General features: G+C 45.3%; 2 protein-coding genes and 1 pseudogene across 9 annotated transcripts; all 3 read right to left on the minus strand.

Annotated features, from left to right (window-relative positions):
* Positions 1-2,283: 2,283 nt before the first annotated feature.
* On the minus strand, positions 2,284-14,043 carry LOC115332421 (zinc finger protein 525). 5 transcript variants are annotated; one of them, XM_029994799.3, is made up of 4 exons: positions 13,725-14,043; positions 10,193-10,275; positions 7,952-8,045; positions 2,284-3,434 (listed from the first exon to the last, which is right to left on the minus strand). In XM_029994799.3, the coding sequence occupies exons 2-4, from the start codon at positions 10,253-10,255 to the stop codon at positions 2,362-2,364; spliced, it is 1,230 nt and encodes a 409-aa protein (XP_029850659.2). In that variant the 5' UTR covers positions 10,256-10,275; positions 13,725-14,043; the 3' UTR covers positions 2,284-2,361. The 5 variants fall into 5 exon arrangements, with proteins under 5 accessions (XP_029850659.2, XP_040073301.1, XP_040073303.1 ...); XM_040217367.3 differs by having other exon boundaries at positions 13,721-14,024; XM_040217369.3 differs by lacking the exon at positions 10,193-10,275 and adding an exon at positions 4,127-4,190 and having other exon boundaries at positions 13,725-14,018.
* Positions 14,044-15,573: 1,530 nt separating this feature from the next.
* Positions 15,574-22,220, minus strand: LOC120845811 (zinc finger protein 544-like). Of its 4 annotated transcripts, none has more exons than XM_040217360.3 (3): positions 22,079-22,220; positions 18,658-18,715; positions 15,574-16,446 (listed from the first exon to the last, which is right to left on the minus strand). In XM_040217360.3, the coding sequence occupies exons 2-3, from the start codon at positions 18,704-18,706 to the stop codon at positions 15,857-15,859; spliced, it is 639 nt and encodes a 212-aa protein (XP_040073294.1). In that variant the 5' UTR covers positions 18,707-18,715; positions 22,079-22,220; the 3' UTR covers positions 15,574-15,856. The 4 variants fall into 4 exon arrangements, with proteins under 4 accessions (XP_040073294.1, XP_042142809.1, XP_040073295.1 ...); XM_042286875.1 differs by having other exon boundaries at positions 18,658-18,713; positions 22,146-22,211; XM_040217361.3 differs by lacking the exon at positions 22,079-22,220 and adding an exon at positions 22,045-22,075 and having other exon boundaries at positions 15,714-16,446; positions 18,658-18,713.
* Positions 22,221-26,177: 3,957 nt separating this feature from the next.
* On the minus strand, positions 26,178-27,578 carry LOC120845807 (annotated as a pseudogene).
* Between the last annotated feature and the right edge of the window lie 381 nt (positions 27,579-27,959).

A 27,959-nucleotide genomic window follows, 5' to 3' on the forward strand; every position in this document is an offset into this window, starting at 1 on the left:
GAAAAGAATCCCCTAGCGGTGGTAGCGAGAAACAATTCTGAGCCGATTGATAATCGAAGGTCTATGTTCGTATATGCTTTTAATAAGTGCGTAAGAGTGAAGTGTAGTAACTCTTTGTGGTTGAAAATAGGGTTCACGTGTTGTCTCATCATGATCATGCAGAAAGATGTAAGAAACGAATGCGCCGCTCAACTCTGTTTTGCGCGGACAGAGTGTGACCGCTCTGACGGCAGATTCCCGGCGCTCGGCGTTTGGCGTAAGGATTATGTCGATCTTTCCGCTACTCGCACTCTTCCACCATCATTTTAGATGAGTGTGATTGAAACATCACGTGTACCATATTTTCAGCCATCGAGAGTTACTCCAATGCAGTTATCAGGTTTGTTTCTCGCGACCACCGCCAGGGTATTATTTCCGGCTTCTGGGTCACATTCGAATTTCTGAAGACGCCCTGGAACACGCCCAGCCCGCTTTCGGCCAATGGCGCCGCTTCATTTGTCTTCTATACTTCCCAACGAATGGCCAAACTCTCTACATGTACGGCTCTGGAGAAACTAAATGATCTAAGCATTTTGAGTTAGGCTGCTAGTAGCGCCATCAGCCGATTGTGTTTTAGTGGTTTTAGCGCCAAGTGGTCAAACATGCATACCGTACCGGTGACCGGTCCCGGTGACCGGTCCCATACGTTTGTCAGGCAGTCAGTAAAGTTTTAAAAAAATCGTTTTTTTTTTTTTTTTTTTTTTTTTTTACATTAGATACGGTAAGATGGGCCCTCCGGTCCAAACTGCGCATATGTGGTGCAGTTCGTACCGGAGGTCCCATATCGTACCGTATCGTACGTGCGAAAACGGTTCCCTAAAACTCCCTAGTCTTTTGGCACTCCTTCCAGGATAAACATAGAGTTGTGACACTGTGAACTACGTTCTAGCGTACACTCAAGTGCCCCCTTTCTGGCCTGCAGAAAGTAAATAAGCTTACAACTTAGCTTTGCAGCAACGTCCCGAATGCACAGGCCCCTGTGGCCTTGTCATCTGCACATATCTTCAGCTACAGCTACTGTACAACTTGTTCCTTCTTTAGCCTCTGTTCCTTCCAATCACCCTCCTAATCTGGGTGTGTGGTTGTACCACACACCCAGATTAGGAGGGTGATTAGGGACCAGAATAACCTTTTACAACGACATATCCATACCTTTGTACTGGGGGTGTGTGAGTATTCGCATTCGAATAGATTAATGACTGTCTGAATAATTCAATTCGACCTCGGTATTTGGTTTTCCGAGTAATTCGATGCATCAAATATCAGTACTGCTGGCAAATATTTGAATCTGCTCATTCCTCTAACATGTTGCTTCTTGCGCTGTCGAGGTGCCAGGGCTAGGTAGCGCAAGACGTCAGCATATTCAAATATTGACCTTAGATTCAGACAGTTCAGCCATATCCTTTCATTTATCCAGCATTCTGCGTACTTACACATGGATAAGTGGACACATTCGTCAGCTGTCTTAGAATTCTCATTAAAGTGCGATCATTAACACTGTTTTTATTCATGCTAGCCTTTCTTGCCATGCAGAAAAATAAGCACTTTTTTTTTTCTTGTCACCTATGCGGCCTTTTTTAGTGTTGTGAACATTGCGAATAAAATTTTTGGTAGTCGCAGTCAATTCTTGTGAAGGTGCATTGTGCGAGCCGAATAGATCCAAGACACCTGATATGGATATAAAAAGAATGTGCTGTCAGTAGCACAGAATGCATTTCTTATCCAAAAATATTGAAAAAAAAAAGTTTTTAATATATTTTCAAAAAACCATCAAATTTCAGATGTCCCAACTTTTTTCCATAGACAACTTCCTGTTAAAGTGAAAAAAAAAAACACATAACAATGATTTTGTAGGCTATTCAATATTTGATTAGACAAAGCAAAAGATGAGAGCTAAGTCTGAATGATTTTCTCCTGTTCGTCTCCTATTAAAAGCCTCCCAACAACCCATAGAATCTCACTTTGACGTGATGTGAGACTATGAAAAAATTGTTTCTTTTCTAACCTTTGGTTAAAGCTCGTTTTTCTTTCAATATTTTCTGATAACCCACACAAAAACAAAGACAAAATTTAAGTCGGAGTTTGGCCACATACCTATTGAAGCTTTGCCAAGCTTAGAAAATGTGAGAAGCTTCAACTTAAGGACAGATGCTTTTGCAAACCAACCTCAACATGATCGGCTCCAAACAGTGATGGTGTCGACCTCCAATATGAAATGAAAAATATAAAAAATATGCTCAGATATAATCTTGTTTCTTATTTTATTTCTCCATGCCTCAGGGATTAGATTATGATAATTTATTTTCCCCACAGAATATGGTGCTACTGAGCAATCAGATTCAAAACGATGCACTGCTTCGGTCCATCTGAGTCAGTCCGGGTCGGTTGCTCCGTCGGAGCGATACCGCCAGAGCTGACACGACCTTCCTCGTGCAACTGCTCGTGCCTAGAGAGATCCTTTCTCAAACTAAAAGCCTTGGGACACTGCTCGCATCTGTAGGGCTCTTTTCCCACGTGAGTTTGCAGGTGATGGCGCAGGCTACTGAGGTGCTTGAAGGCCTTGGAACAGTGCGGGCACTTGTAAGGTTTTTCGTTCGAGTGCATCCGCAAGTGGGCGTTGAGGGCTGAGCTTTGGCCGAATGCCTTCGGACAAACCGTGCACTTGTAAGGCTTTTCGCCAGTGTGAGTACGAATGTGGGCATTCAGGTGGTACCGAGTGGTCAAGGCCGCAGGACATTGGTCGCACCTGTAAGGCCTCTCTCCAGTGTGAGTTAGTTGGTGTTGTTTCAAGCCATTGTGGTCCCTGTAAGCCTTGGAGCAGTGGACGCACTTGTAAGGTTTTTCGCCTGAATGCGACCGCAAGTGTCTCGCGAGAGAGGTGTACTGGGCAAATGCCTTTGGACAGATTGTGCATCTGTAAGGTTTTTCGCCAGTGTGGGTACGGATGTGGGCTTTCAGCTGGCAGCGCGATCCAAACGATGCGAGGCACTGGTCGCACTTGTGAGGCCTCTCTACCGTGTGAGTTCGCAGGTGCCTGCTCAGGTCCTCGTGCTGCTTGAAGGCCTCGGAACAGTGTGGGCACTTGTACGGTTTATCGACGGAGTGATATCGCGCGTGAATTGCCAGGTTGTGGTTCGAACGAAACGCTGCGGGACAAAGCGGACACTTGAAAGGTGTTCCTTCTGCGTGCATCCTCTCGTGTCGCGTGAGGGTGCACCTGTCGAGGAAGGACCTGAGGCAGAGTGGGCACTCGAAAGGTCGGCAAGCGAGGCCCACCAGGTGATCGACCTGTTTACGCGGGTCTCCGGTGACGAAGTTGCAGAAGCAGCACCCAAACTTGTCCTCTCCGGAGATCACTGGGCACTCGATGTTCCCTTGAATCGCTTGTCCGTTGCCTGAAAAGGAGGCATTCCCATGCGCGTCACGACGTGAAGATCTACTGACCAGCATTGTTGTAAGTAGGTACGTAACAAACTTTTGTCGAACCTTCAAACTTTTTCGTAAAGTTAGACAAAGTTCAACTTATGAACAGTGCTTCTTCTTCACAATAATTTAGAAGTTTGGGAAACAAATAATTTATAAATTATCGTAATTCATATTTTATAAAACAAATGCCAATGTTTAAACGATGTAAAAGCAAAATTAGGTACTTCTAATGCTTTCGTCAGTCAGTTATGTGAACCAGTGATGTAATACACCCAACAAATATTCCACTTTTCCTCCACCAGGTAGTGTCAGCTCAATTTAAAAATTTTGTGCTTGCGCAGAAAAGAACAGCTTCGGTTGAACTTTTGTTGAACACTATGGAAGTTTAAAAGAGTCAAACTTTGTCAGACTTGAGCCTTGACAGGTTCGTGACATCCCTAGTTGTAAGCAGGCAACATAGAAGCAATTCATGATGCATAAAGATTTTAATTGTGGGTAAACTGAGCAAACAGCATAAACTACCACCTGAGTCAAATGGATCGTTGGACCTTTGAAGGGACCAGATAAATCGGTTTAACACAACCAGCTAAGACTTTGTAAAGAGGTGGCCAAACAGGACAGGGCGCGATTCATACATCAAAATTTTAACTAATGAGCTTACCTACCGTAGAATACCACGCATCTGCCCATTCCGCACTAAGTGCCCACCCCAAAATTTGAAACATCTGAAAAAATATGCACAGTACATATATATGTAAAACTGATGACCTCATATGCACCCATCTCCTATTTTTTCGCGATTATCTTCAAATTTTTAGTGGGCGCTATAAAATTTTAGTGAGCTATAAAAATCTTTTGACGGCCGTTTGAGTGTACACTCGAATGGCTGTCTGCAAATGTAAGATGCATGGCGACGCAACGGCCAAGAGATGGCAGCCACTCTTGATGCGTATGGCTCAAACAGCCATACAAAATATCTTTCTTGTGGGTTTAGTGCCCATTCAGCATTTTGTTAGTAAAAGTAAAACAAAATCATGAACTACACAAAGAAACCCAGCACCGCATTTGCCTCCAAAACATTGTGTGCCATCAGAGATCAGTGTCTGTGCCCTTGTTCTTGCCTACTTACATCCAGACTTGTACCATACGCATTACAAGTAATCAAATTACTTGTAATCGATTACTTTTTGGAGTAATTTTGTAATCAGTTGATTACTTTTATTAGGCAGTAATCAGAAGAGTAATCTGATTACTTTTTGAAGTAATAAAATTACTTGTAACCGTTACAATTTGTCCACGGCCACCCCCCCCCCCCCCCCCTTGGCACACACCTTTTTTTTATAAAACAACAAAAATAAAATTTGCTTTTTTTTTTTTTTTTTGAACGGAAAGACGAAAGATTTTTGCGGAGCTGTAGGAAACGAGGTCAATCTCTTTCTATGTACAGTTTCTGTGGAATATCCGTTTTTTTTTTTTTTTTTTTTTTTTTTTTTTTTGAGCTGGGACTGGGAGTGGGAAGCACCAGTGAGTGACAAAGGCCATTCAGGGCAAAGTTTGAGGAAGCAGAATGTAGCTTTGTGAGTCCTTCGTTCAAACTAGCCCCCTCACGCACACACACAGAAATAGAAAAATAAATAAAAAATCCTGCTGAGGGTACCTACTCGCGGCCCGTAGGAGAACCAGAATCGAAGAATGCCTAAATTAGCGGATGCAAAATATAACAAAGACAGTTGAAATATTTCTCCATTTCTCCTACGTGGTCTTTGTGACAAGCAATGTTTCGAGGTGAGAAGTGGTCGGGGCGATCTCTTCCGCTAATGATACTACACATGATCCACTTCAAATCCTGGAGCTGCTGCTCTTTGTATAACATGCGAGCTCATCCACATGTGAATAATAAAATGAGCGACGCAAACTTTGAGCGACAACACTTGCTCAAGCTTAACAAGACCTAGAACCCCCTCCGCTCCTCCCCTCCCCTCCCCTCCCCTCCCCCCCCCTCTTCTCCCCTCCCCTCCCCTCCCCTCCCCTCCCCTCCCCTCCCCTCCCCTCCCCTCCCCTCCCCTCCCCTCCCCTCCCCTCCCCTCCCCCCCCCCCCCCCCCACACACACACACACACACATACTGGCGAACGCCCAAATCATCAAACGTCTTCAAACGAATTCTATGCTTGTGTCCGCATTGTGAAGGTGCAACGACCACGAAGAGGGAGCCAGTTTTTCTTCTTCAACACTTGTGCAAATGTGAAATATAGGTTGGAAGTAGTTCATTGTTATGAGCGCTAAAGATGTGTCTTCACACAATAAAGTAATCGGAAAAGTAACGATTACTTCCTTAAGTAATGTCCAATTACTGTTGCCGTCGAGTAATCAAGTAATCTAATCGAATATTTTTTAGCCAAGAGTAATAGTAATTGTAATCGATTACTTTTTTTTAGTAACGTGTACAAGACTGCTTACATCTGCCGGCTGTTGCACCAGTTTAACACACTTTGTTAGCAGACGAGAACTGCAGGCAGCGAATTCAGTCTCGTTTTGCTGCATTGCGATCGATATGCCGGAGCATTTGCCACAACAGTTCATAGTGATGCTGTTTTTTCTAATTTTTAACAGAGGCAACTTTTGTGCATGGGAATATAATGATTTTTACTTTCAATTCATCTGGGTAATTGGACACATTTAAAATTTAAAACACAGCTTCTCCATGTAGTTACAACGTGCTCGGCACAACTTAGTTATTTGGTAAATGGAATGACAGGATGGATCACTGTGAGGTATGGTTGAAATGGTCTCTCGGTGTAAACAAATGAATACTGAAGTCTGTTGCAGGTTAACCCATTCCCTGCCAAAGCCGGCGAATCCCGGGCGTGCCGTCAGGGGTCATATTGCCAAAGCCGGCGATTCGCCAGTCTGCATGAATTTCTGTTTTAAAGGGTCATTCATAGATGGCGCGCTATGTAGACTTGGGGTAGTGTAGTTAGATACATTGCCAACAGATGGCGGGGGTTGTCTGTTCGCTGTCTTTGTTTGAGCTTGTGCTTTGTGTGTTGCCCTTCTTGCTCAATCGCTGCCTGCTTGGAGAAGATGGTAGGGTACAGTGTGCGGTGTGGCCTTTCTGACGATGAAATTATAGATATCCTCTTCGACAGTGATGATGACGGGACATCTGGTGAGGATAGTGATTTTTCGGAGCATCGACGACGGGAGCGATTCCGACAGCAGTTCCGAGTCCAAATCACGACAAGCGCACACAGGTTGTGCGATGCCTAAGCGACCGAGGATGGAGTGTTTCGAGATCTTTCATCTGAGGAAGAATCTGTGAGGGCCTATTGATTTAAAGACCTGAACGAACCACTTAAGCATGTAAATAAACATGTTTTCTTGTTTTCTACACCGAGTTTTATACTGTAAAACCTTATTATACAAGCAAAACAGTCACGCCTATACTCGGCGACAACTTTTCTTGGCAATGCAATGGAAGGTACAGGCCCGCGTCCCCTCTCCCATTTTGAGTGTGCGCGGGCTCTCCTCCTCTCCCAGGAAATGAGGGAGGAGGAGAGCCCGCGTACACTCAAAATGGGAGATGGGACGCGGTCCTGTACCTTCCACTGCATTGCCAAGAAAAGTTGTCGCGGAGTATAGTGTGGCCCTACTTTAGGAAAAAAACATGCAGTATGGATAACCCGGTAGCGCGCGACGCGCGCGGTAGGGGACAAGAACAGCAGGACAATTAAGCCCCTCTCACAAAGCTCTCTGGTTGTTGTGATTGGGGGGTCTCCTCCTCTCCACTTTTTTCCTCTCTAGTGTTTGCTCTGCTAAAGTAAAAAAAGTGGAGACCTTTGTGGGACGAGCTTGCCCAGCTCAAAACGATGTACTGTAGGTTACCAGGGAAGCCCAAAGCACAGAATGCAAAGGTTCCTCAATCAATCTCGCAGAGTACCATGCGGCGCATGTGCAACCTAACAGAGTTTCGTGCGACAAAGATCAAAGCGTAGGAGAGGGACAGAAAAACTTTCGGCCTTTCCACTCTGGTAAAGAAGGGAGAGCAGTGGAGCTGTAGCCTCTGTTCTCAGCGGTGGCTTTCCAGGCGAGCAATCTGCTCTTCTTTCGCAAGGGAATCTGAAGCGCTCGACGCAGTGTAACTTTAGGCGACAGTAACCTCGCGGCAGTTGCGAAACCATTCGCGCTGCTGCGCACATCGTCGCTCGTTCCATTCCTGCTCTTCTTCCGAAGAAATGTTGCCGCCATTTATGAGCGACGGCGGCAAGCAGACAACCGGCAAACATAAGACTCTAAACAGCTACCGCCATCTATGAGCGACGGTGGCAACCAGAGTGTTGTGTCGGTCATGGGTGTCGATAATCGTTTCGTACCGCACACAATCCTGGGGAAACTAGCCCTTAACAGCTACGCTGTAACAAATGAAGAAGCAGAGGGTGCTGGATTTAAAAGTGACCATTACTCGAGTTTAGTGACGACCAACTTACGATGTTCGGTGGGCATGATGAGCTCAATGGGTAACTCGCTTCCAGCCACGTCCATTCTGAACTGGAGAACGGAGCACATCATCGCTTCTGGTTCCTGTCAAGGCAAGACGTACCAAAATCAGAAAACGTTAAAGAATAAATCATGGTATAAATTACTCAACCTGGCTAATTCAATAACACTTGATGGGAAAGGAACGCATCAAATGGTAGATGATGTCTGGGCAGAGATTCTTAATGTCTGACGGATCTATGGTAGGTGCCCCCAAAATGCCTAGGAAGTAAGAAATGGGAATATAATCAGTCTTTGTATGTAACAAAAGCATGAGTCGTGATCTCGCTCTCTGTCAGGCTTTGCAGGCATAAATTCAAAGCACACTGTAGTTCAGATTCAGAGGAATGCAGCTGCAAAGTGATGAGACATGGTCGTCCGTGTATGGTAGTAGTTTACTTCTCGTTATTTTCCATGAGTCGTTGACTTCTTCCTCTCACGGTCAAGGTGCACAATCAAACATCGCGAATGCAATGAGTATGTTTTGAATGCTCCGCTCTAGCCATTGCGTTCACCATTCTAGACGAATGGCCCACACAAAGAAACATTTTCTTCGGTATCACACATTCTCCGGATCGCATGTAAAAGCCAGCTGAGGTGCAAGTAAAAAGTCATTGCATCGTGCGTATGTTTAGACAGTGGGAAGTTATCCAGCGCCAATGGGCGTCTAGTACGCAATTCTGCTGTAGATGAGAACTTTAGCCGGTACGGTACGATAGCTAGCTAGGAATCATTTATTGCGCCCCATGCAGCTGTGATTACACAGACATACGCTGGTACGATGCACTCACCAAAATCAAAATGAACACGGGTGGGGTTAAAACCCAGGATTCCTGGGTTCTGCAGTGCGAGCTTTTGCTTAATGTGCTCCAATCTGTGAGCCACCAAAGCCCTTTGACGTGTTTGTGTTTGCCTTGCAAGTAGCGTCCAATGCACAAATGCACGAGGCCCGTGCTTCGAATGGTCCTTAAAAGCAAATGGCCGTGCAGCACAGAAATGAGTGGTCCTTAGAAGCAAACGTTGGCCAAGAAATTGCTCGTGGCATTTATCTTGAGCACTGGCACAAAAATGGCTCTCGGTACTTGTAAGAAATAAAGACGTGAATTTTATCAAGGGGCTTTAAAAAGACATTGACACCCCCGAAATTGTTTTAAAATTTTTTTGCTAGGAAATTTATTATGGTGTCAGAAGACCACCCAATCAATATTTTGCTACGGCCATTTTTCATAAAGTAAAAAAACGCAACTGCTCGAAACCGAAACTGGACTGGGGAAGAAGAGGAAATATAGAGGAAGAGTGTGTTGCCAAAAGTCCCACGGCTGTGCAACTTTTTTTTTTTTTTTTTTCAATCAATGTATTGCAGTTTTTTAGAAGCCACAAAAAATAGGTATCATATCTTTTCCATTTTTAATATTAAGTGTGTGCCTTCGATCACCCATCACTTTGGTTATCTTTGGCGGCTGACCACAGAGAAGAGAGTGAGAGCGACTCAAACCAGCCAGTTCTCGATCGGCAGTTTTCGGGCGCAAACAAAACGAATTTCGAGCCGCAAATTGTGTTCTGGGTAGTTGGGCTCTTATATGTCATGTACAAATAAAAACCTTGGCAAGCATAATCACCCTGTCAGTGTCCCTTTAATCCCTTCAAGTGCAAGTCGACAGGCTTGGGAACACAAGCAGGAGACTTCTTCAACACTTTCAAGTGAAGTTTCGAGAACACCAAACAGTCTGAAGTCATGATGGCTCGCTACAAAGCCTACTCTTTTTTTCCAAGACGCAACATAACCTTTGAAAGAGTGCAATTTGACATCCGCACATAGAAAGAAGGTGAATTAGTGGCTAACTTAGCAACACTGCATCAACTGCACGTGTCATCAGAGCAAATCAGGGACCACTTGTCCGCAGTGGGAAAACTTTTCGGATTTTCTTCTTTTACCTAAATAAAAACAGTAACTAGGAAGACTGATGAACACCTTGTTTTCTTTTTTGTAATGAATGTTGACGATAATTAAATAAAGGGTGGTGGATATATTGCCAAAAGCCAATATAGAAGCGCGGAAAAAAAAAATTGCCGGCAGTGTCTTCTCATTGGCTGGCTACGTACAAGACATCTAGCTGCCGTACACTGGCATTTCGGAAGCGAGGAGTGTGTGAGCACATCTTTAATCGACAACGAGCGCATGCACTCTGTACCTTTGATCGCACTGTCACAAAAGTGTTGTCACTGCAATCGCGCACGCCGGCACTCTCTTGCATATGCTGCTGCCTTGCCTGGTCTACAGGGCAAAAGAGAAGGGGGAGGGGGAGAGAGCTTAGTTTATGTTGCCTCACCGTCAAACATTGCAGGCTTTAGGTGTTCTTAGATTTGCTTTTGCTTTCAGAGCCGACGTCTCCAGCGTTTACGCTCGCTTAGTTCCTGCAGAGTGCCAGTGAGTGCCACATGCGCCGCTTTTAGGGCCTACGAACAAATTTGGTGCACTATATAAACTCGTTACAACAGACACTTGGATGTAACATACCACTTTCTGAAGTTTGGTTAGTTTTCCTATCGATACCATTGGTTCAACTTCATATCTGCATACAGCATACTCCTTTTACAACAGACTGAAATCTTGGTCACCATCAAGGTCTGTTGTAATCAATTTAAACTCTACATCTACAAAGCCTCGTAAAAAAAGAAAAAAAAAGGAAGAAAACAGCTAAGTTGTTTAAGGTATATGCACACACAATGTCTAGGGTTTAGGTCGTGAAACAGCTGTATAAAGCCGTTCGCATTCTTTTTTTCTTTTTTCCATTTTTTTTAGATCTATCCTGTCGGCAGTAGTTACGTGATTGTCACCAGCCAACAAGAGAAACTGCCGGCAAAATGTCCATGTTTTAAATAAAGAGTGCTAATGCTACATGCACTACGTAGTGCATGGTGACCGGAAATGGCTATATGCACAACGCAAAACATTCTGCGTCTTGCCTGGTTTACAAGGAGAGAGGAGGGGGGCAGGGGGAGGGCAAGGATTGGGTGAATACACCTGAGTGGACCGTGCGCTAACTTTTAGCAGCTTCCAGATTTGATTACGCACTTAGTAAAGCCAGCGCAGGATTCATTGCGGCGTTCTTACCCGAGCCCAAAAGAGATACTGAAATGAAAGAAATGTTCTTTTGTTTTTTTTTAAAGAGCCTAAATGGGACACATATTTTCTTGCAAATTTTTCCACAAAAAAAAAAAAAAAAAAAAGCAGTATTTAAAGGGTTTCTGAAAAGAAAGAAAAATGTTCTTTTTAAACAGCCGGGTTGGGACACGCGTGTCAAAAAATTAATTATACACGAAAAAATATATTTTTTATAGCAATTTTGACGGTGCGAGAAGCGGTTAAGTCGGTAGTCACCTCCTTTCCACTTGTTTTCTCTCTCGGCAATTCGGGCGCGTTGAGGAGGAGGTGGATCGGCTTAGCCGTCACGCTGAGGTGGAGAGAGCGTATGACCATCTCGATGCGGTGGAAAGAGTGTATGACCATTCCGTGACGTCACAAACTTTGCGTGCAAAAACTAAAATAAATCTTGCGCCATCAATGTTGCTTTAAAACTTTGTTGTTTTTTTTGCGTAAAATTAATTTTTTTGGTGACCAGACAACCGGCAAGCTGGCAAGCCGGTTGTCTGGTTGCCGCCGTTGCTCATAGATGGTGGCAACCTTGCCAGCCTTTTTTTTCACTCTAGCTTGAGGGCTTGCGGCCAGCCATTACTTCATTCCCACCATAGTACAGCTCTGCTGGTCTTTCTGATCTCATTGGATGGAGAGATGATTGACATGTGGATTGTTTGTTGTAGAATTGTTTCTCCATGCCATATTGTATTTTTATCCACATTATTTTAATGTTTGAGACACAAATAATCTAGGTAGAGTCATTATTATCTTCAAAAGTATCCAAAGATTGCCTTTTCTCATTAGTGTGAAACAATAACGAACATGGCTGCCGGCATCAGCGGAGTGCTCAACGCACGCTGCACGTCGAGCTTGTCTACTTTTTATGAGTGCGAGTAGTTTGGAGTTCACGGAGGTGTTTAGAGGAAGACCCCCCCAACCGACGTAGTTTGCAACAAACAACTGTCGCAAGTATGCGCCTATGGAAGCACTGTGCAGGTGCTTGTTTTTGTAGTGTGACTGGCCTAAGCCTAGCATCCCACGTAAACTATGTTGCTCGATCTAGCACGATTTGTTTGTTTGCACGTGCTGATGCTGAATGGAGATGTTGGTTCCCGTAAAAGCGGCACTGCTGCTCTGTGAATTGTGCAACCGTGGTGATTGTAACAATGGTTTCAATATAGAGAAGATACCTACACAGGAAGGAGTGTGCAAACCATTTGCCTGGAGGCAATCGGGCGTTCAGTTCGCATCAAGTTTGGAGAGATTTGCTCCCGTCAATTCAATCCGAAAGGCAAGTAGCTCCAGTTTTGTACTGTACCTGGCCTCCCAAAGGGAATATTTTTAGGTCGCATTTTAATTCTGAGTCATGAAACTCGCCCACTTTGCTCGCGGATGCCACGCGGAAATGTAACAAGAACAAAAAATCTGGAAAAACTGCATATTTATTTTGCTGACATTTTTTTAGTCCTCTCGTTCGTTTTTTTACCGCGCATCGACAGACGCTGACAGATGATCGTATTGGACCGTGGCTTGTGCATGATGGAACGCTAGAACGCCACTTTCATAATCGCGTCTTGCGAGCGTTGAAGAAGTTTTTAAACGGGTGCTGACTGGCAGACGGATGAAGCCGAAAACGGACGCCAACGCGCAGCTTTATTGTCCGCGTCTGGGCATTGCAGACAACGATAGACGGTGGTGGAACAGCAGACAATGCCAGAGGCTGCTGCATGCGCATCTGCTCGCACGACTTGCACGATGCCAGACTAGACACACTGGGTGTCACGAAGGGGAGACACCAGGCGTCCGAGCATGTTTGACCGAGCAGCCAAGCCAATCCAGTAGAAATGGGCAGGGCTTAGAGCGGGCCGGGACCTCCACGTAAATTGAATCCAACATTAATAATGCACAAAAAAAAATTCTATTTTGTGGGGGAAAAAGAAGAAAAAAGGTTCGCAATGACAGTTTTTTCAAAAGGAAACTTTTTTCTTTTAGTGTCTTTTTAAGCAATGCCTTGGGCCCTCCTCCACTCTCTCTCTCTCCCCTCCTCCTTCTTCCTTCCTTCCTTTCCTCTCCTCCCCTCCCCCCCTCCCTCCTCCCTCCTCCTCCTCCTCCTCCTCCTCCTCCTCCTCCTCCTCCCCCCCCCCCCCCCGAAAATGGCTATACGCGGTGCACTACATAGTGCGTATAGTATAGTTCAAATTTTCAGCTGTCGCGCCTCTAGCGTGAGTTTCCTAGCTTCGATAATGCTCCTTTGCGTACAACCAACACACGAAGAAAGGCAACGATCGCATCTTTCGAGCGCTGGGCGCTCCAAAGAGACGCCCGGCCCTTTTGATCTTGTCAGTGCTGCGCGTGCATGCTCGAAGCTCACGAAACTTCCGGAGCGTTTTCGAAGGCAGGAAGCTCGCGCTGGAGGAAGGACTGAAACTCCTTCCTGCCCTCCGCAGTTAACGAAGGCAACGAGCGCTCGCTGGAAAGCGGGCATTTGAAGACGCCCCGCGACCGTTCTAATATTCACAGAATCACAGCCCAACAGGCGCATGTTACTTGTTCCAGAAAGCGGGTAAAGAACGCGCCATACTCACGAACGCTGAAAATGGCAGCGGTCAAAATCCCGTTCTTGGAGAAGCTACAGGCGCCGAGTTCTCGGCGTTCCTGCCAAGCAAGCGCGCTCGTACTGTGCAGGCAGTGTTCAGGACAATATGCTCGTACTTGTAGGTAGCTTCACCGGAACGATGGGCACGTACGTTCTTACTCGCAAGTCGCCCGCAGCATTTTCGTTTGAATGCATGGTAAATCGAGTATTTACATAAAAACAACGATAAAATCGAACATTGAGAAGTGCGACCACAGAAACAAAATCATACGGGCGCCGCCATTTTCTCGCAACGAGAGATGACGGATAGACGGACAAAAGCAGCAATGATAATAATAACAAGGTAATTAAAAAAAAAACATTAAAAGAAAACCACAAACCAGAAAATTTAATAAATTACACATGAAATAGAAAAAAATACATTGTTTAAGAAAAAAATATACTCCATTAAGCTGGGCGGCCTAGTGCGCTATCTACCTGTGTAGTGCACGGATGTTTCGATTCTTGGGGTTGGTTCACTGATCTCCACTAGAGGGGCTGGATTATGGTGCCTGGATCGCGTCTTCGACTGGTGTGTTTAGCGTCCTATCCCGCCCATACATCGAAAGTGGTCCCGATGTGGCAATAAATGACGCGAATGTCATGCTGTTGCCTGTGGCGATCCTGGCGGTTGGCCGTAGAAATGCTGGCGAAAAGCACGAGCGAACGCGAGTGTCGTTGTCGTCACGGAGTCCCTTTAGGCGTCCCAACTCCGGCTTCTCTAGCTTCCGTGAACTGTCACAGTGGAAAGCGACCTGCAGCAGAACAGGCATCTGCCACATACACCACAGCTGTTGGGACGCCGCCAGGGTCGCGACCGGCGACAGCATGACACTTTTATGACGTCATCAGGCGGAAATCGAGGGACCACTTTTTTGGCCGCGGTGAACACACCAGTCGGAGACGCGTTCCAGGCACCATAGCTGGATGGCGTATTGAGCAGACCACCAGACCACTGATAGACATAGAGATCAGTGAGCAGACAGGTGTGAAGCCACCGGAAGTAAGCGGCTTGTCCCGGAAGTAAGCGCCTGACAGGATTTTCAACTCTTCCGAGGGCTGACTGAATCGAACAGCGTTCAGAGCGCTGGATTTTTTCTTGTCATCCCAAGAGAGCCTGCTTGTTGTGGAGTAACAGCGCATGTGGACCCAAGAAGTCTCCTGGGAAGCCATTCGATGTGAAAAGTTTGAGATTCTAGTTGATCAAACGTGCGCATGTCTCACGTTCAAATGCCTTGTTCTCGGGATTTAATTCGGAACGGGAGTATTAGAACCCAATCAAAGACACAAGAAAGCATGAACAAAAACATTGACTGAATGCACTAGGAAGCCCAGCACACGCCTGACTTCCGGGACAAGCATCGAACTTCCGGTAGCTTCACTAGCGCCAGGCTCGGAGAACAGCTATGCGCCATCCAGCCCCCTATACACGTTTGCAAGTCCGGTCTCAGGGCGCCACCATCTTCCTCAGTGGGGTACGCTTTTGGTCGCGGCCATAATCCGATTACGCCGCCTTAGCAAGGCTTCGTAATCGGATTATGACTCGTCCAAGCGCACCCCAGCCGAGCAAGATGGCAGCGCCCTGAAGTCAGACTTGCAAACGTGTATAGTGGAGATCAGTAGGTTGGTTGGCTGGAAAATGCCTTCATGATAACTTTAAAAAGGTGAACTACACTCACCGATCTTGACTGAAGTAATCTTCTACCAGGTTCGACGTTTTCGGACTTTTAACTCGAAGTTTAAAGGAAGTGCGACTGAACTTAAATTTTACAACTACTGAGCAAAAGAAAAATGAATTATTTGTTCGGTATATCTTTTATTGTTTCAATAAAAAAATATCAAGGCGTTAAAAATACAAAAATTTGCTTTTATATTAGCAATACTTTTAATGTGTGTGTAGAATTCGGGCACCACTGTCCATACGTTGAACTTTGCTAAAAGTTTGAAAATTCGCCAAACCAGTCAAGCGGCCCTCGAAGTTTGATGTCGAAGTCGAATCCACAGTTCGACGAAAGTTTCCAACGTCCTCCCTAGAGTGTACCCGCAAGTGGTTCCTGAGAACCGACACTTCGGAGAATGCCTTCACACAGATTGTGCACTTGTGTGGTTTTCACCAGTGCCGGTACGGCCATAAACAATGAGGTGGCACGGCTTAGTTCTTGACACAGGGCACAGATGTCCCCCGTAAAGCTTCTTTCTCGTGCGAGTTCGTAGATGCTGGCACAGGTTGGTGTGGTTCTTGGAGGCCTCGGGGCAATCCAGGCACCCGTAAGGCTTTTCATCTGTGTGCGCCTGAAGGTGGTCCGCAAGGTCCGAGCTTCGAGCGAACACCTTCGGACAGATTGTGCACTTGCAGGGTTTTTCACCGGCGTGCTTTGCCTTGTGAACTGCCAGGTCATGGTTGAAGCGGAACACTGCAGTACAGTGCGGACACTTGAACGGTCTTCCCTCTGCGTGCATCCTCTGGTGTCTCGTGAAGGCACACCTGTTGGGAAAGGTTTTCGAGCAGGGCTGGCACTCAAACCTCTCAAACGGTTGGCAAGCGAGGTCCGTCAGGTGTCCAACCAGTTTACGCGGGTCGGCGGTGGTGAGGATGCAGAAGCAGCACCCAAACTTGTCCTCTCCGGCGATCACTGGGCATGTGGTGTTCCCTTGGGTCGCCTGTCCGTCGGCTGAAAAGGAGGCATTCTCACGCACACTGGGACGCAAAGCGCAACTGAGTGGCATTGTTGTAGGTAGACATAACGGCAATTATGAAGCACTAAGTTTTAATTGAGTGGTCACCCGAGCAGACCAGATAAACTGCTGCGCGAGTCAAGTTAATCATTAATCCTTTGAAAAGACCGGATAAATGTTTGTTTTTTAAACCACTGAGCTAAGATTTCGTACAGAGATGCCAAAAGACAGTTCATTTTGCGCTTCAAAATTCCAAAGAGTGAGCTGACCAACGTAAAGGGTAAAACAATAAGAGTTCAAATTTGCTACTACCTACAGCGGCTGTCTGCAAATGTTAGACGTCTGGGTGATCAAATAGACGTGAGATTGAGGCAGCAGGTGGCATATAGTTGAAATAGCCCGACAAAAATCTTTTTTCGTTGCGAGTGGATTAAAAATGACAAAAATCGAAATCGAAAAAGCCTGCACCGCATCTGACTTAAAATCGCTATCCGCTATTGGGGATCAGTTTTTTCAACATCACTCCTACTTGCTTCAATTTATTGACTAATCAGACGCCTTTTGGCAAATGGCCGCCGTAGGTAGTGAATTCACACGCTTCATTTTGCGTTAATTACTCAGGTAAGTTAATTCTTTAAAATTTGTATAAACAAATTGCAGTGTCTTCGGGCACCCCCGTAGCCCGTACAAAATGTTAGTGCAATGAGAGGACAGACTTTCGCAATCCTCTCAAGGTCAGTTCGCACGGCCCGGTTTTCTTGTGTTTTGTTACAAAAGCTTACGAACAGTCTGTGCTTCGTTCTAAGCATGGCTACCAATTCAATGGGATAGCCTGGAACGTGACATTCAAGACACAAATGTTTTAGTGACTTATATGTAACGTAAGAAAACATTGCTGTGTGGACCATTAAAGGATCCCTGAAAAGAAAAATAATATATTTTTTCAAACAGTCTGGGTAGGACAAATGCGTGAAAAAATTAATATTACGTGAAAACAAAGAAAAAAAAACAATTTAAGAGCAATATTGGTGGCGAAAGCTTTATTTGAAATTCTGTGCGCAAAGTCCATGATGTCAGACCATCTTGGTCGTGAAGACGAAGCCAATCCACCTCTCCTCCACGCGTCCGAAATGCCGAGAGAAAACAAGTGAAAAGGAGGTGACTGCCGACTAAATTGCGCCTCGCACCCTCAATATTAATCTTAAAATCCTTTTTTTTTTTTTTTTAATTCTAATTTTTTCTAATTGTGTGTCCCAACCAGACTGTTCAAACTTTTTTTTTTCTTCTTTCTAGGTTGTTTTTTTTTTGAAGGGTCGACAATTCATTTGATTCGCACAGTAGCTTAGCGACTTTGTAGGCTGTAGATTTCCCCAAAGTCGTATAAGTAGACGGTGGGAACGTCTTAAAAGTTTACATGCAAACGAATGCACGCGAACATACAGAAGTTACTTCTGCATGGTCAGGTGTACCACAAACCTTCTCTCCCATGTGAACAAGGAAGCATTTCAATGTTGTTCTAGAGTTTCTTTGACAACAGCCAGACTTTGGGAACGCAAAATCTGCCTTGTCTCGCATCATTACCATTGATCTTTTTCGGTGTATGTGCCACAGCAGTACGTAATGATGCTTTTTTTCATTTTGGCAAAGGTAACCCTTCCAAGTATAGGAATATAATTTTTTTTTTTTCCTTCCAACTCGTTTAGGTAGTTGCACATGCTTGAAATTTAAAACATTGGTTCTCCACCTGGTTGCATCTTGGTGCAAAATTATGGTACACTCCGCATAGAACTTGGTTTACTGGTCAACGGCATCGTAGATGAATCATTCTGAGGTTTCGTTAAATTAATCTGTCAGTGTAAACAAACCAACAATAAAGTCTGTTAAAGGTTAAGAATAGCAGGACAATTAAGCCCCACTCACACAGCTCTCTGCTTGCCGTGAATGGGGGTTTCCTCCTCTCCACTTTTTCCCTCTCTAGTGTTTGCTCTGCTAAAGTGGAAAGAGCTGGTCCAGCTATTCTTAGCCTGCAACAGGCTGTCGCCTAGTCCAGCTATTCTTAGCCTGCAACAGGGTATCGGTGTTAGGTTGCATCTGCAATCTAACACCGACAAAGATCAAAGCATAGAAGAGGGACAGAACGAAAGAAGAAGTGGCGAGTGCCACATTACAAGGTGACCGTTCCTCGAGTTTAGTTATAACCAACTTACAATGTTCAGTGGGCATGATGAGCCCCATGGGTAACTTGCTTCCAGCCATGTCTATTCTGAAATGCAGGACAAGGCACATTGATGCTTCTGGTTTCTGCCGGAGCAAGGCATGAATATTGGGAGTGCCCACTAAATCATTAAAAATTAAATTGTGTTATAAATTACTATATCTGGCCAACTCGATAACTCTTGATAAATAAGAAATGGATCAAATGGTGGTTGATGTCTTGACGGAGTATTTTTGTGCCTCACGGACCTTTGGCGGATTCGCCCGAAACGCATGGTTATAGAAACAATCGTAAGAAAATGCCTCGACTCTCTCAGAGCATAAAAACTCTCATTTATATAATCCAGCAAAACCCCAAATTATATTTCAACCTTTTCTCCCTAGAATGGTTTCTTTGTTTTTAACGAAACATAAGTCGTAATCACGCCCTGTGTCGGGCTTTGCAGACGATTCAGAAGAGTTCAGCTGCAGAGTGATGAGACGCTGTTGTCTTTGTGTGAGATAGTTGACTTCTTGCCGTTGTTATCCTCCTCGAGTTCTTCCACTCACATCAAGGTACACAATTAAATGTCAGGAACATGAGTTAATTCCAAATACTCCACCCAAGCCTTTGCATTCACCGCGCCAGAAGAATGGCCCGCAAGAAGAAAAATTTTTTGCAGTGTCACACATTCTTTGGATGGCAGGCAGAAGCCAAGCGCAAGTAAAAAGTAATTTTGTTTTGTGTAGACAGCAGGGAAGTTGACCATCCCCAAAGGGTGTCCTGTCTCTTCGCTGCAGATGAGAAATTTAGGAAGTGCAGCACGACCGTTAGCCTGGAGTCTTTAGCGTGCACCATGCAATGCTGATTACATGGACAGACGCCGGTATAATATGCTCATCCAGGTCAAAACGGGTAGCAGTGGGGTCAGAACCACGCTTTTGCTCAATCTGCGGCGAGTTAACACACTTGGCCACAAGTCTCCCCCCCCCCCCCCCCAAGTGTAAGTCAACATGCTTGGGAACACAATTAAATGCTTTTAAGTGAAGTCCTGACAATGCCAGGAAGTTCAAAGTTGTGTCCACTCAATATGAAGCCTACTTCTTTGCGAGACTGCATCAAATCTCCCCCCCCCCCCCCCCCCCAAAAAAAAAAAATTATATATTATTTATATTTAGGTAAATAAAGTAAATTGGAAAGGTTGGCCTTGAAAGAACACATAGGAAGAGTGATGAATACATTGTCTTCTTGTTCTTGTCATAAGCATTTACAGCAATAACATACAGGTATTCAAACAAAAGCAAGCATGGCCAACTTCAGGGGGAGCATGTTGCTTCCGGTTGGCCATTGTTTTTGCTTGTTTTTGAGGACCCCCAGTGAGTAGCGCATGCTTCGAAGGTTAACTGCAAAAAAAAAAAGTGCTTTTTAAACAGCCTAATTGGGACAAGCATGTCCCAAAACAAATTTTCCACAAAAAAGAATTTTTTTTTTAGCAATATTTACGCTGCAGGATTTAATTTAGTGGGAGTCACAACCTCTCCACATTTGAAACTCCCGCTCTTTCGACCCGCATGGAGGAGAAGTACGCACCACTGCTCGCTCTTGTAATTTGCTCTTGGATTGACTTAGCCGCTCAAAAGGAACTTACAACATATAACAAAGGTTTAACAACCAAGATCTAAGCTGTCAGTCAAACTCTTAGCCAATGAGAAGTATAGCAGCCACTCCATGACGTAAAATACCCACTTTGTGGTGTGCGATTTAAAATGGACGAAATAGCGGAAACTAAAATCAGTCTCACAAAATAAATATTGCTGCGGAAAAATTGTTTTCTCGTGGAAAAATTGTTTTTTGGCATGCTTGTCTCATTTAGGCTGTTAAAAAAAAGCTTTTTTTCTTTGCAGTTACCCTTTAAAGGTCTGAGCGTCGAGGACCAACTGCGGTACCTCCGCAAATTTACTTATACTGGATCGACATGCCTTCCCGATTCCTTGCTTGAGAAGATGGAGAACTTGTTGGTCAAAGAAATTACAAATCTGCCGAAGGTATCGTGGGTGCATCTTCACGACTACCTATTTGAGCTGCCTGGCTCACACACCTGAGAATAACTCAAAACTTACAAGCCCTTAAATGTGTTACAACTCCCGAGATCCCGAGAAATGCACCACCCCGGAAAGGTAACCCACTCCTCTTTTTGGCTTGATTTGCTATTTTTTTTCAATCACTGAAACATAGCACAGTTCCAGTAATCATAGTGTTTGGATCAATGAAGACCTCGGCATAAATGCGTCTAGTTAGCTATGGCGGGATCTAAGCGAACGTTGCCGACTGCGTTTCTCCCAGTTTCTTGACGTGTACTCCCTACCGCACGCAAACCAAAACACCTGCATTGGGTGACAATTATCTCTCTGCTCCCATCCTGGTGCCGTTGATCGATGAGATTGACTGGCGACACAGTGACCAAGGACGTCTGGCCCCTCGGTGAGAGTGACGCGAGTGCCAGTGTGTGAGGGAGAGGAGAGGGGTGGGCATGCCGGGATGTTAGGAACAATGGCCTCACTGCTTTGGTCGAGGCATTGACCATGGGGATTCCCGGGAAATGCGGCTGCTAGCATATGTTCTCGAGTGTTCTCAAGTTGAACCTGTCAATATGAAAATAAACAGATTTATACGAGACCTGCTCCCTGGGGTGCTATGTTGCGCTTTTTGGACTCCCAGGAGACTAGGAAGAGGGAAGTGACGTCAACGACACAGCAAACGCAGATTGGATGTTGACAGAAGAAAACGAAATCAGCATCCAATCTGCGTTTGCTGTGTCGTTGACGTCACTTCCCTCTTCCAAGTCTCCTGGGAGTGCAAAAAGCGCAACATAGCCCTCCTGGTCCTTCCCGATTCCTGCGTCCTGAGGAGGTTCTGCCCTGGCTCGGCTCCCTGCCATACTTGAAGCCCCGAACAGAAGTGTCGCCCGTCTTTAAAAGCTACGGGTTTTTTTGACTGCGCCCATGCGCGGGTCGAGGTCGCAACTGCTAGTCCATGAACATGCGTCAGGATGAAACGCGGAGCTGGCAAAACCAGAGGCGACCGCGGCGCTTCTGCCAGCCACGCGTGGCGTAGGCAATGAGCGTGTGTGCAGTTTTCATCTCGTCAGTGCTGCGCGTGCCTGCCCGCTTGAAGTACTGTACTCGAGACGCCGGAGCGTTATCAAGAGCTCGCGCTGGAGGGGGGACAACAGAAAGTCCATGGACAAGGAGCGCGTGCGAAATGCTAAGCATTCGGAGGAGGCGCCCTGCGACTGTTTTTCAATGTTTACAAACTCACAGCCCAGCGTTCGATCGCCATTTGGACGCACTTGTACGCCGCTTGGGAAAGCGAGTGAAGAACGCGAACGCGCCATACTCACACGACCGCTGAATATGGCACCGGATAAGTGTGCTAGTACATCAACGAGGTTGTAGTGGTTGTAGCTGGTTGTAGGTGTTGTAGTACGTGTAGCAACGTTACGTGTGGGCAGCCTCGCTGACTTCGCTCAGAGCCGTGTTGGCCGTGTGGCTTCGCTGGACTGAAATCGGAGACAAAAACACATGGGCGCTGCCATTTTGTCGCAAGAGGTGATGATGGATAGACAAACAAAAGTCAACAAAACAACCATAATATGAACAAGGAGTAAAGAACCCAAATAAATAACAAACCTTAAAAAGTTACTATTCAAAGACATGTCAAATGTGTTAAAATAAGGTTTGCAAAAAAAAGGTTGTATTATATTTACATATTGGCATCGGGCGGCCGGTTGCGCCATCTACCTAGTGTGTAGGGATGTTTCAAATATTGCGGTTTGAGTCCGATCAGATACGAAGTTTTCGAACTTTCAACTGAAAGTTTAAAGCCCGACCTACAGAAAGGTTTTCCGCAAGGTAGGAAAATTCTCCTCTTCAACATCATGTCGAGGGTCGGACGGGACCGCCACAATGCGATTACTGCGGCGACTCGTGAATACCCGAACAACGAACATGTTTTGTGGCTGTGCACCAGGGCACAGACTTCCCACAACACCCTGCTCTCCTCTGTACCTGCACACCTTAGACCCACCACCTGGGAACAATGGTTTGCACCATCCCAAGACCACCATCGGCTGTGGGCACTGCTACACGAGCACGACCAGAGCCGTGAGCACGACGATCCAACTGGACCATCAGCTCCATCAGCCCATAGATAGATAACCCGGACTAGGGTAGAATCTTAATATCACGTTTAATTCATTCCTTCATTCTCCTCGCGACCCCTCCCATTTCCCCCTTTCCCACTGCTATATGAGCAGAGGGAGACTCCTCTTGTTGGGGTTGGATGAGCCGCGAGTCGGCCCTAAAGGCCCGTTCACACTCTTGCGACTGCTTGCGACCTCTTAAACCTGGGTTCCTTAAAACTTCTTAAACCAGAAAACACACTGGCGCCATCTATTGGGAAGCAGTGTAAACTCGGCGGTCCGGCATATTTTTTTTTTTATTTCTCGCGCAATATCCTTTCTTTTTTGGCTCGAAAAGCTTTTGTCAATGTTATAAACGAGACTTTCTATGGGCATTACGCACATTTGACCTCGGAAATCCCGCAAAACCTTCGCTTTTGTGAAATGCAGTTCTAGGGTCACCGCATAGATGGCGCCACAATGTCAGTGTGTTCCCTCATTCTAGAAACATTTAAGAAGTTGTAAGAGATCTCGCCTCTCTCAGTCGTACTCGGTCGCAAGAGTGTGAACGGGCCTTAAGATGCAGTAACTAAAGGAGTCCCAACGCAATCAAGAGTGGGAGAGGCGGAAATGGAAGGGTGGCGAGGAGGATTTTCCAACCTTGCGGAAAATGATTTTGTAGGTCGGCCTTTAACAAAGGTTCAACCAAAATTTGGCTTTTGTGCGAATGCACAAAAATTAGGCGAGGGGCTGGAAAGGCTGTGTTTTATTGTATCACACTAATAAACTAACCAGTACAAATACAAATCTTTGCTACACGTTTTTGAAAGAAAAAAAAATGGAGACGACTGACGAAGAGGGGGACAAACACAAAATGTCTCCAAGGCAGCTACTACAGCAACACTGTTTTGTGTTTGTTTCCTTCTTCATTCGTCGACTCCGTTTTTTTTAAAAATGTGTAACATCAACCAGCTCGCCTTACTTATTCTTTCTTTACATATCCTTGCTTTTATACAATGTAAGTATGGGTGACACTTTTATAAAATATAAAATAATCTAATTTATATGATTTGCTCCCCAATATTCAAAATCAGGGATGGGTAAAATACATGCAAATATGTATTGAAATACAAATACAAAATACTTCATCAAAAATGTAATTAATTACAAATCTAATTACATTAAAAAAAAAAACTTAAGTACAAGATACAAATACAACCAAATGTATTTGGTCTCCTCCAAATACTTTTCCAAATACATTCCTCAAAATTTGCATCAGTGACTTCAGGGCACTGCAATGGGTTTCTGGGTATCTGATTTTAATTTTGCATCGCACACTCAAGAGTTAGTGTGCGAGGCTCTATTAACGTAATAGAAATATAATCACAAAAAAATGTAATCAGCTTGGACGTAATAGGTGAACAAAGTACAAAGCTTCAAGCAGCTTTTTTTTTTTTTTTTTTCGATTATACATTTTGGTATAGACCAACGAAGAACCGAGACGACCGAGACGCGCAGCACTAGCTAGAGAATTTTTTATTGTTGCAACTCGCACCAGTTACGAAAATCTGGACGACCCGCGCATTTAGAATGTTCCAGGCAAACATATGGATGGAAATCAAGCTAGAAAGCATCACAAGTTGTCACAGGCACTTATTTAGCCAGTCTTCCTGTGAACGTCAATTTCGTCACTATTCTTGCCCTGGACTAGCACCGTAATCCCAAAGTCACTAAACGCTTGTGCTTGATTGAGAGACACTGCATTCGGTGCAGAACATAGTTTTCTTCCTGCTCTGAACAAAGACAATAAATATGAGGGATGTATTTTCGCCCACAAAATTGTATTTAATTACAATTGTATTTAAAATGCCCACGTTTTAATATTCAAATATACACGTCAAATACATTACCCAATTTGTAATGGAATACAAATGCAAAATACAAAGTATTTGAAATACGTATTTCAAATACTTGTTTTTGAAATACTGCCCATCCCTGTTCAAAATGTTTGTGTAGAAAGCAGGGCAATAAAGTTTAACTTACTCTAACTTCGCTACAAGTTTGAAAGTTTGCTGCACCAGTCAAGTCTCGATGTTTCACCGTTCAACATTGAACCCAAAGTTTGACAAAAGTTTGCGACATCTTTGCAAACCTGTTTCACTGCAGAGTTGTCAACTTCGGCGTTCACATCTGCTTGGCGTGTTTGTGAAGTAGATGAAGTCTTTTGGCACTTTTTTCCAAAGAACTGGAACCATCTGTTGGAGCCCTGGTTTGAGGATTTCTTGTTAGAGAGTTTGAGGAGAGAAAAGGTGCCAGTAGGAAGGGGTGCAGGGAGAAGCCCCCTTGAATCAATTTGGGGGACAAAAGATCAGGCAGATTGGGCAAAAAAGTAATGTCAGGAGCTCAATCTTGGACAATGAAGCCAACAGGATCTAGCGTCATCACCCAAAGAAATGTTCGACTCACTTGTGCCACACCCATGCAGCAGCTTCCTACTGAAAACCTCTCACACTGGGAATTCGGAAAAGGGTGGATTACATCCTAAAAGGTTGCGACCTTGTTCTAGCGCAGGCTCAAGTGCCTGCCTTAAGGCACTTGAGATAAACCTACAACTTAGTTTTGCGCCGACTTCGCAAAGCTTTGAGCTTTGCGAAAAAGGGACTCGCCTCCCATCCGGCATTCAACCGCTTTTTTCCAAAGTGGAAAGAGTGGGCAGTTTGTGGGACAGGCTTGTCCTGGTTTTATAACCTGCAACAGACTACAGACCCAAACAAGAGCAGTGGCAATATCCAAGTCAGAGTTTGGCCACTCATTTATTGAAGCTTCTCCCGGTTCAGAAAGCAGAAACTGTAATGTAAGGATAGACACTCTCAAAAATGCATCTCAAGATGGCAGAGTCCAAACAGCAATGTCATCATCCTCCAACATACTAAAATAAAAAAATATTGAGTCAAAATGCTCAGGCATCGTATAATTGCCTAACAAAGTATGGTGCTGAGAATAATCATATAGGCACACCTTCAGACCCGAACTGGTCGCCCTGTCAGAATGATGCTGTCGAAAGCGGCACGATATCGCTTGTACGTTTTCCTCGTCTTGCAAGATGCTTTCTCGAATTGAAAGCCTTGGGACACTGCTCGCATCTGTAGGCCCCCTATCTCTTGTATGTGAGTTAGCAGGTGTTTGTACAGGCTACTTTTGTGCCTGAAGACCATAGAACAGTTTGGGCACTTGCAAGGTTTTTCGCCTGTGTGCAACCGCAAGTGGGTCTTGAGCATCGAGTTTAGGGAAAATGACTTCGGACAGACCGAGCACTTGTACAGTTTTCGCTGGTGTGCACACAAAAGTCGACATCAGAGGGTCTCATGTAGGATATGAGGCAGGGAACTCGTAGCAATTGCGAGGCCTTCGTAACGCATGAGTGTGTGTGTGTCGGTGAAGGCTATACTGGTCCTTGAAAACCTTTGGGCAGTGCAGGCACTTGTGAGGCCTTGGATCTGTGTTCCTGCAGGTGGTTCGCAAGGCCTGAGCTTCAAGCGAACGCCTTTGGACAAATTGTGCACTTATAGGGTTTTCCACTCATGTGCCCTGCTGCATAAATTGCCAGGTCACGGTTGAAGCAAAACTCTGCGGGACAGAGCGGACACTTCAAAAGTCTTCCCTCTGCATGCATCCTCTGGCGTCGCGTGAAGGCACACCTGTCGTGAAAGGTCTTTGAGCAGGGCTGGCACTCAAACCACTCAAACGGTTGGCAAGCGAGGTCCGTCAAGTGTTTGACCAGTTTATGCGGGTCGCCGGAGGCAATTCTGCAGAAGCAGCACCCAAACTTCTCCTCTCCGGCAATCACTGGGCACGTGGTGTTCCCTTGGAGCACTATTCCACTGGCTGAAAAGGAGACATTGTCGTACCGGTTTTCATTGCTGTTTATGCGTCATACTACCAATACCCCAAAAAAAAATCGTCTAAAAAGGCTAAGTACACAGAAAAATAGACGCTGACAATGTCGGTCGTGCGGGATAGTGCCCTGCGAAAATGAAAACGGCGGGGAGCAAGGCCAGGGGAAAGCGTGTATACATGCGCAGAAGCTTACTGGAAAAAGGTCCATTGCTTGCTCTTTTGCAGGATAAAAAATGCAGGGTAGGCTCCTCCTGTGAAGCTTCCATCCCTTCCACTTAGCACAGCGGATGCCGGAAAGACGAGCGCCTCCTCACCTTGTCTCGCCTTCTCTCAGGCATTCCCTCTGCTAAGTGGAGAGGGTGGAAGGCTTCGCGGGAGGAGGTTGTCCCACTTTTCTTGCCGCGAACCCACAAGGTAAACAGGAAAATCGGAATTGTATCTCTTCCCCCCCCTGTCAGGGGGAGAGATACTCCCCCTCCCTCCCCCCTCTGCCTTTGATAAAGCATCACACACCACACGTGCACGCCTTTCCCGTATAAAAGGTTAGAAGTAAATAACCAATATAACGCGTTGAGGAACACGCGTGCAAGATGCCTTTTGTTTTAGGTATTTGCTTTAGAAAAGTTACTACTGCTGAGGCCAGCACGTGCGGCGTGTGGAACACCAATCCCTACATACTCCTTGATGCAGAAGGCCAGGCATTCGAAGGAGGTGCCCTGCAACTGGTTCAGCAATTGTAGCCCAGCTCAGCGTTCAGTTGTCGATTGGAAAAGCGACCAAAGAACGCGCCATACTCACGACCGCTGAAAATGGCAAGGGCCGAAATCTTGTTCTTGGAGGGGAAACAAGTGCCAGTTTCACTACAGAGATGAAAACTTATGGGCTCTGCCATTTCATCGCAGACGACCAAGGAGGTTAGAAGTACTAGGAGAGGGCATGTTGCAATATTGGTGAAGCCTAGTCATGAAAAGTTTAAACAATGTTGTGGCCAACGTGACCGTAGATCTCTATGGCAATTGGTGCACGCGACATGTCACGTGTGAGATGGATGGTTGATTGTAGATGGGCTCCTTGCAGGCTTGCGCGCGCTCCGTCTGGTAGGTTTTATCAGATCGAAAGCTAAACTGTGGTGTTTTCTAGTACCCCATGGTTAGACGAAGGCTAGCTACGGTCACGTGATCTGGTCATGTTACCCTGGTAAGTAAGGAGATTAAGGAGGAAAATGAGAAAGAGGCAAG

Source organism: Ixodes scapularis, unplaced genomic scaffold, assembly GCF_016920785.2.
Source record: "Ixodes scapularis isolate PalLabHiFi unplaced genomic scaffold, ASM1692078v2 PGA_scaffold8__174_contigs__length_109621045, whole genome shotgun sequence".
Classification (NCBI taxonomy): domain Eukaryota; kingdom Metazoa; phylum Arthropoda; class Arachnida; order Ixodida; family Ixodidae; genus Ixodes; species Ixodes scapularis.

Bases quoted from the DNA above. Each gene is read 5' to 3' on its own strand.
- LOC120845811 (XM_040217360.3), bottom strand. From the start codon at position 18,706: ATGGCTGGAAGCAAGTTACCCATGGGGCTCATCATGCCCACTGAACAT. The intron at 16,447-18,657 runs GTAAGTTGGTTA...CCTCCTTTTCAG, and splicing joins CATCATGCCCACTGAACATT to CCGACGGACAGGCGACCCAA.
- LOC115332421 (XM_029994799.3), bottom strand. From the start codon at position 10,255: ATGCAAGAGAGTGCCGGCGTGCGCGATTGCAGTGACAACACTTTTGTG. The intron at 8,046-10,192 runs GTACAGAGTGCA...TTGCCTTGACAG, and splicing joins TTGTGACAGTGCGATCAAAG to GAACCAGAAGCGATGATGTG. The intron at 3,435-7,951 runs GTAAGTTGGTCG...CCTCCTTTTCAG, and splicing joins CATCATGCCCACCGAACATC to GCAACGGACAAGCGATTCAA.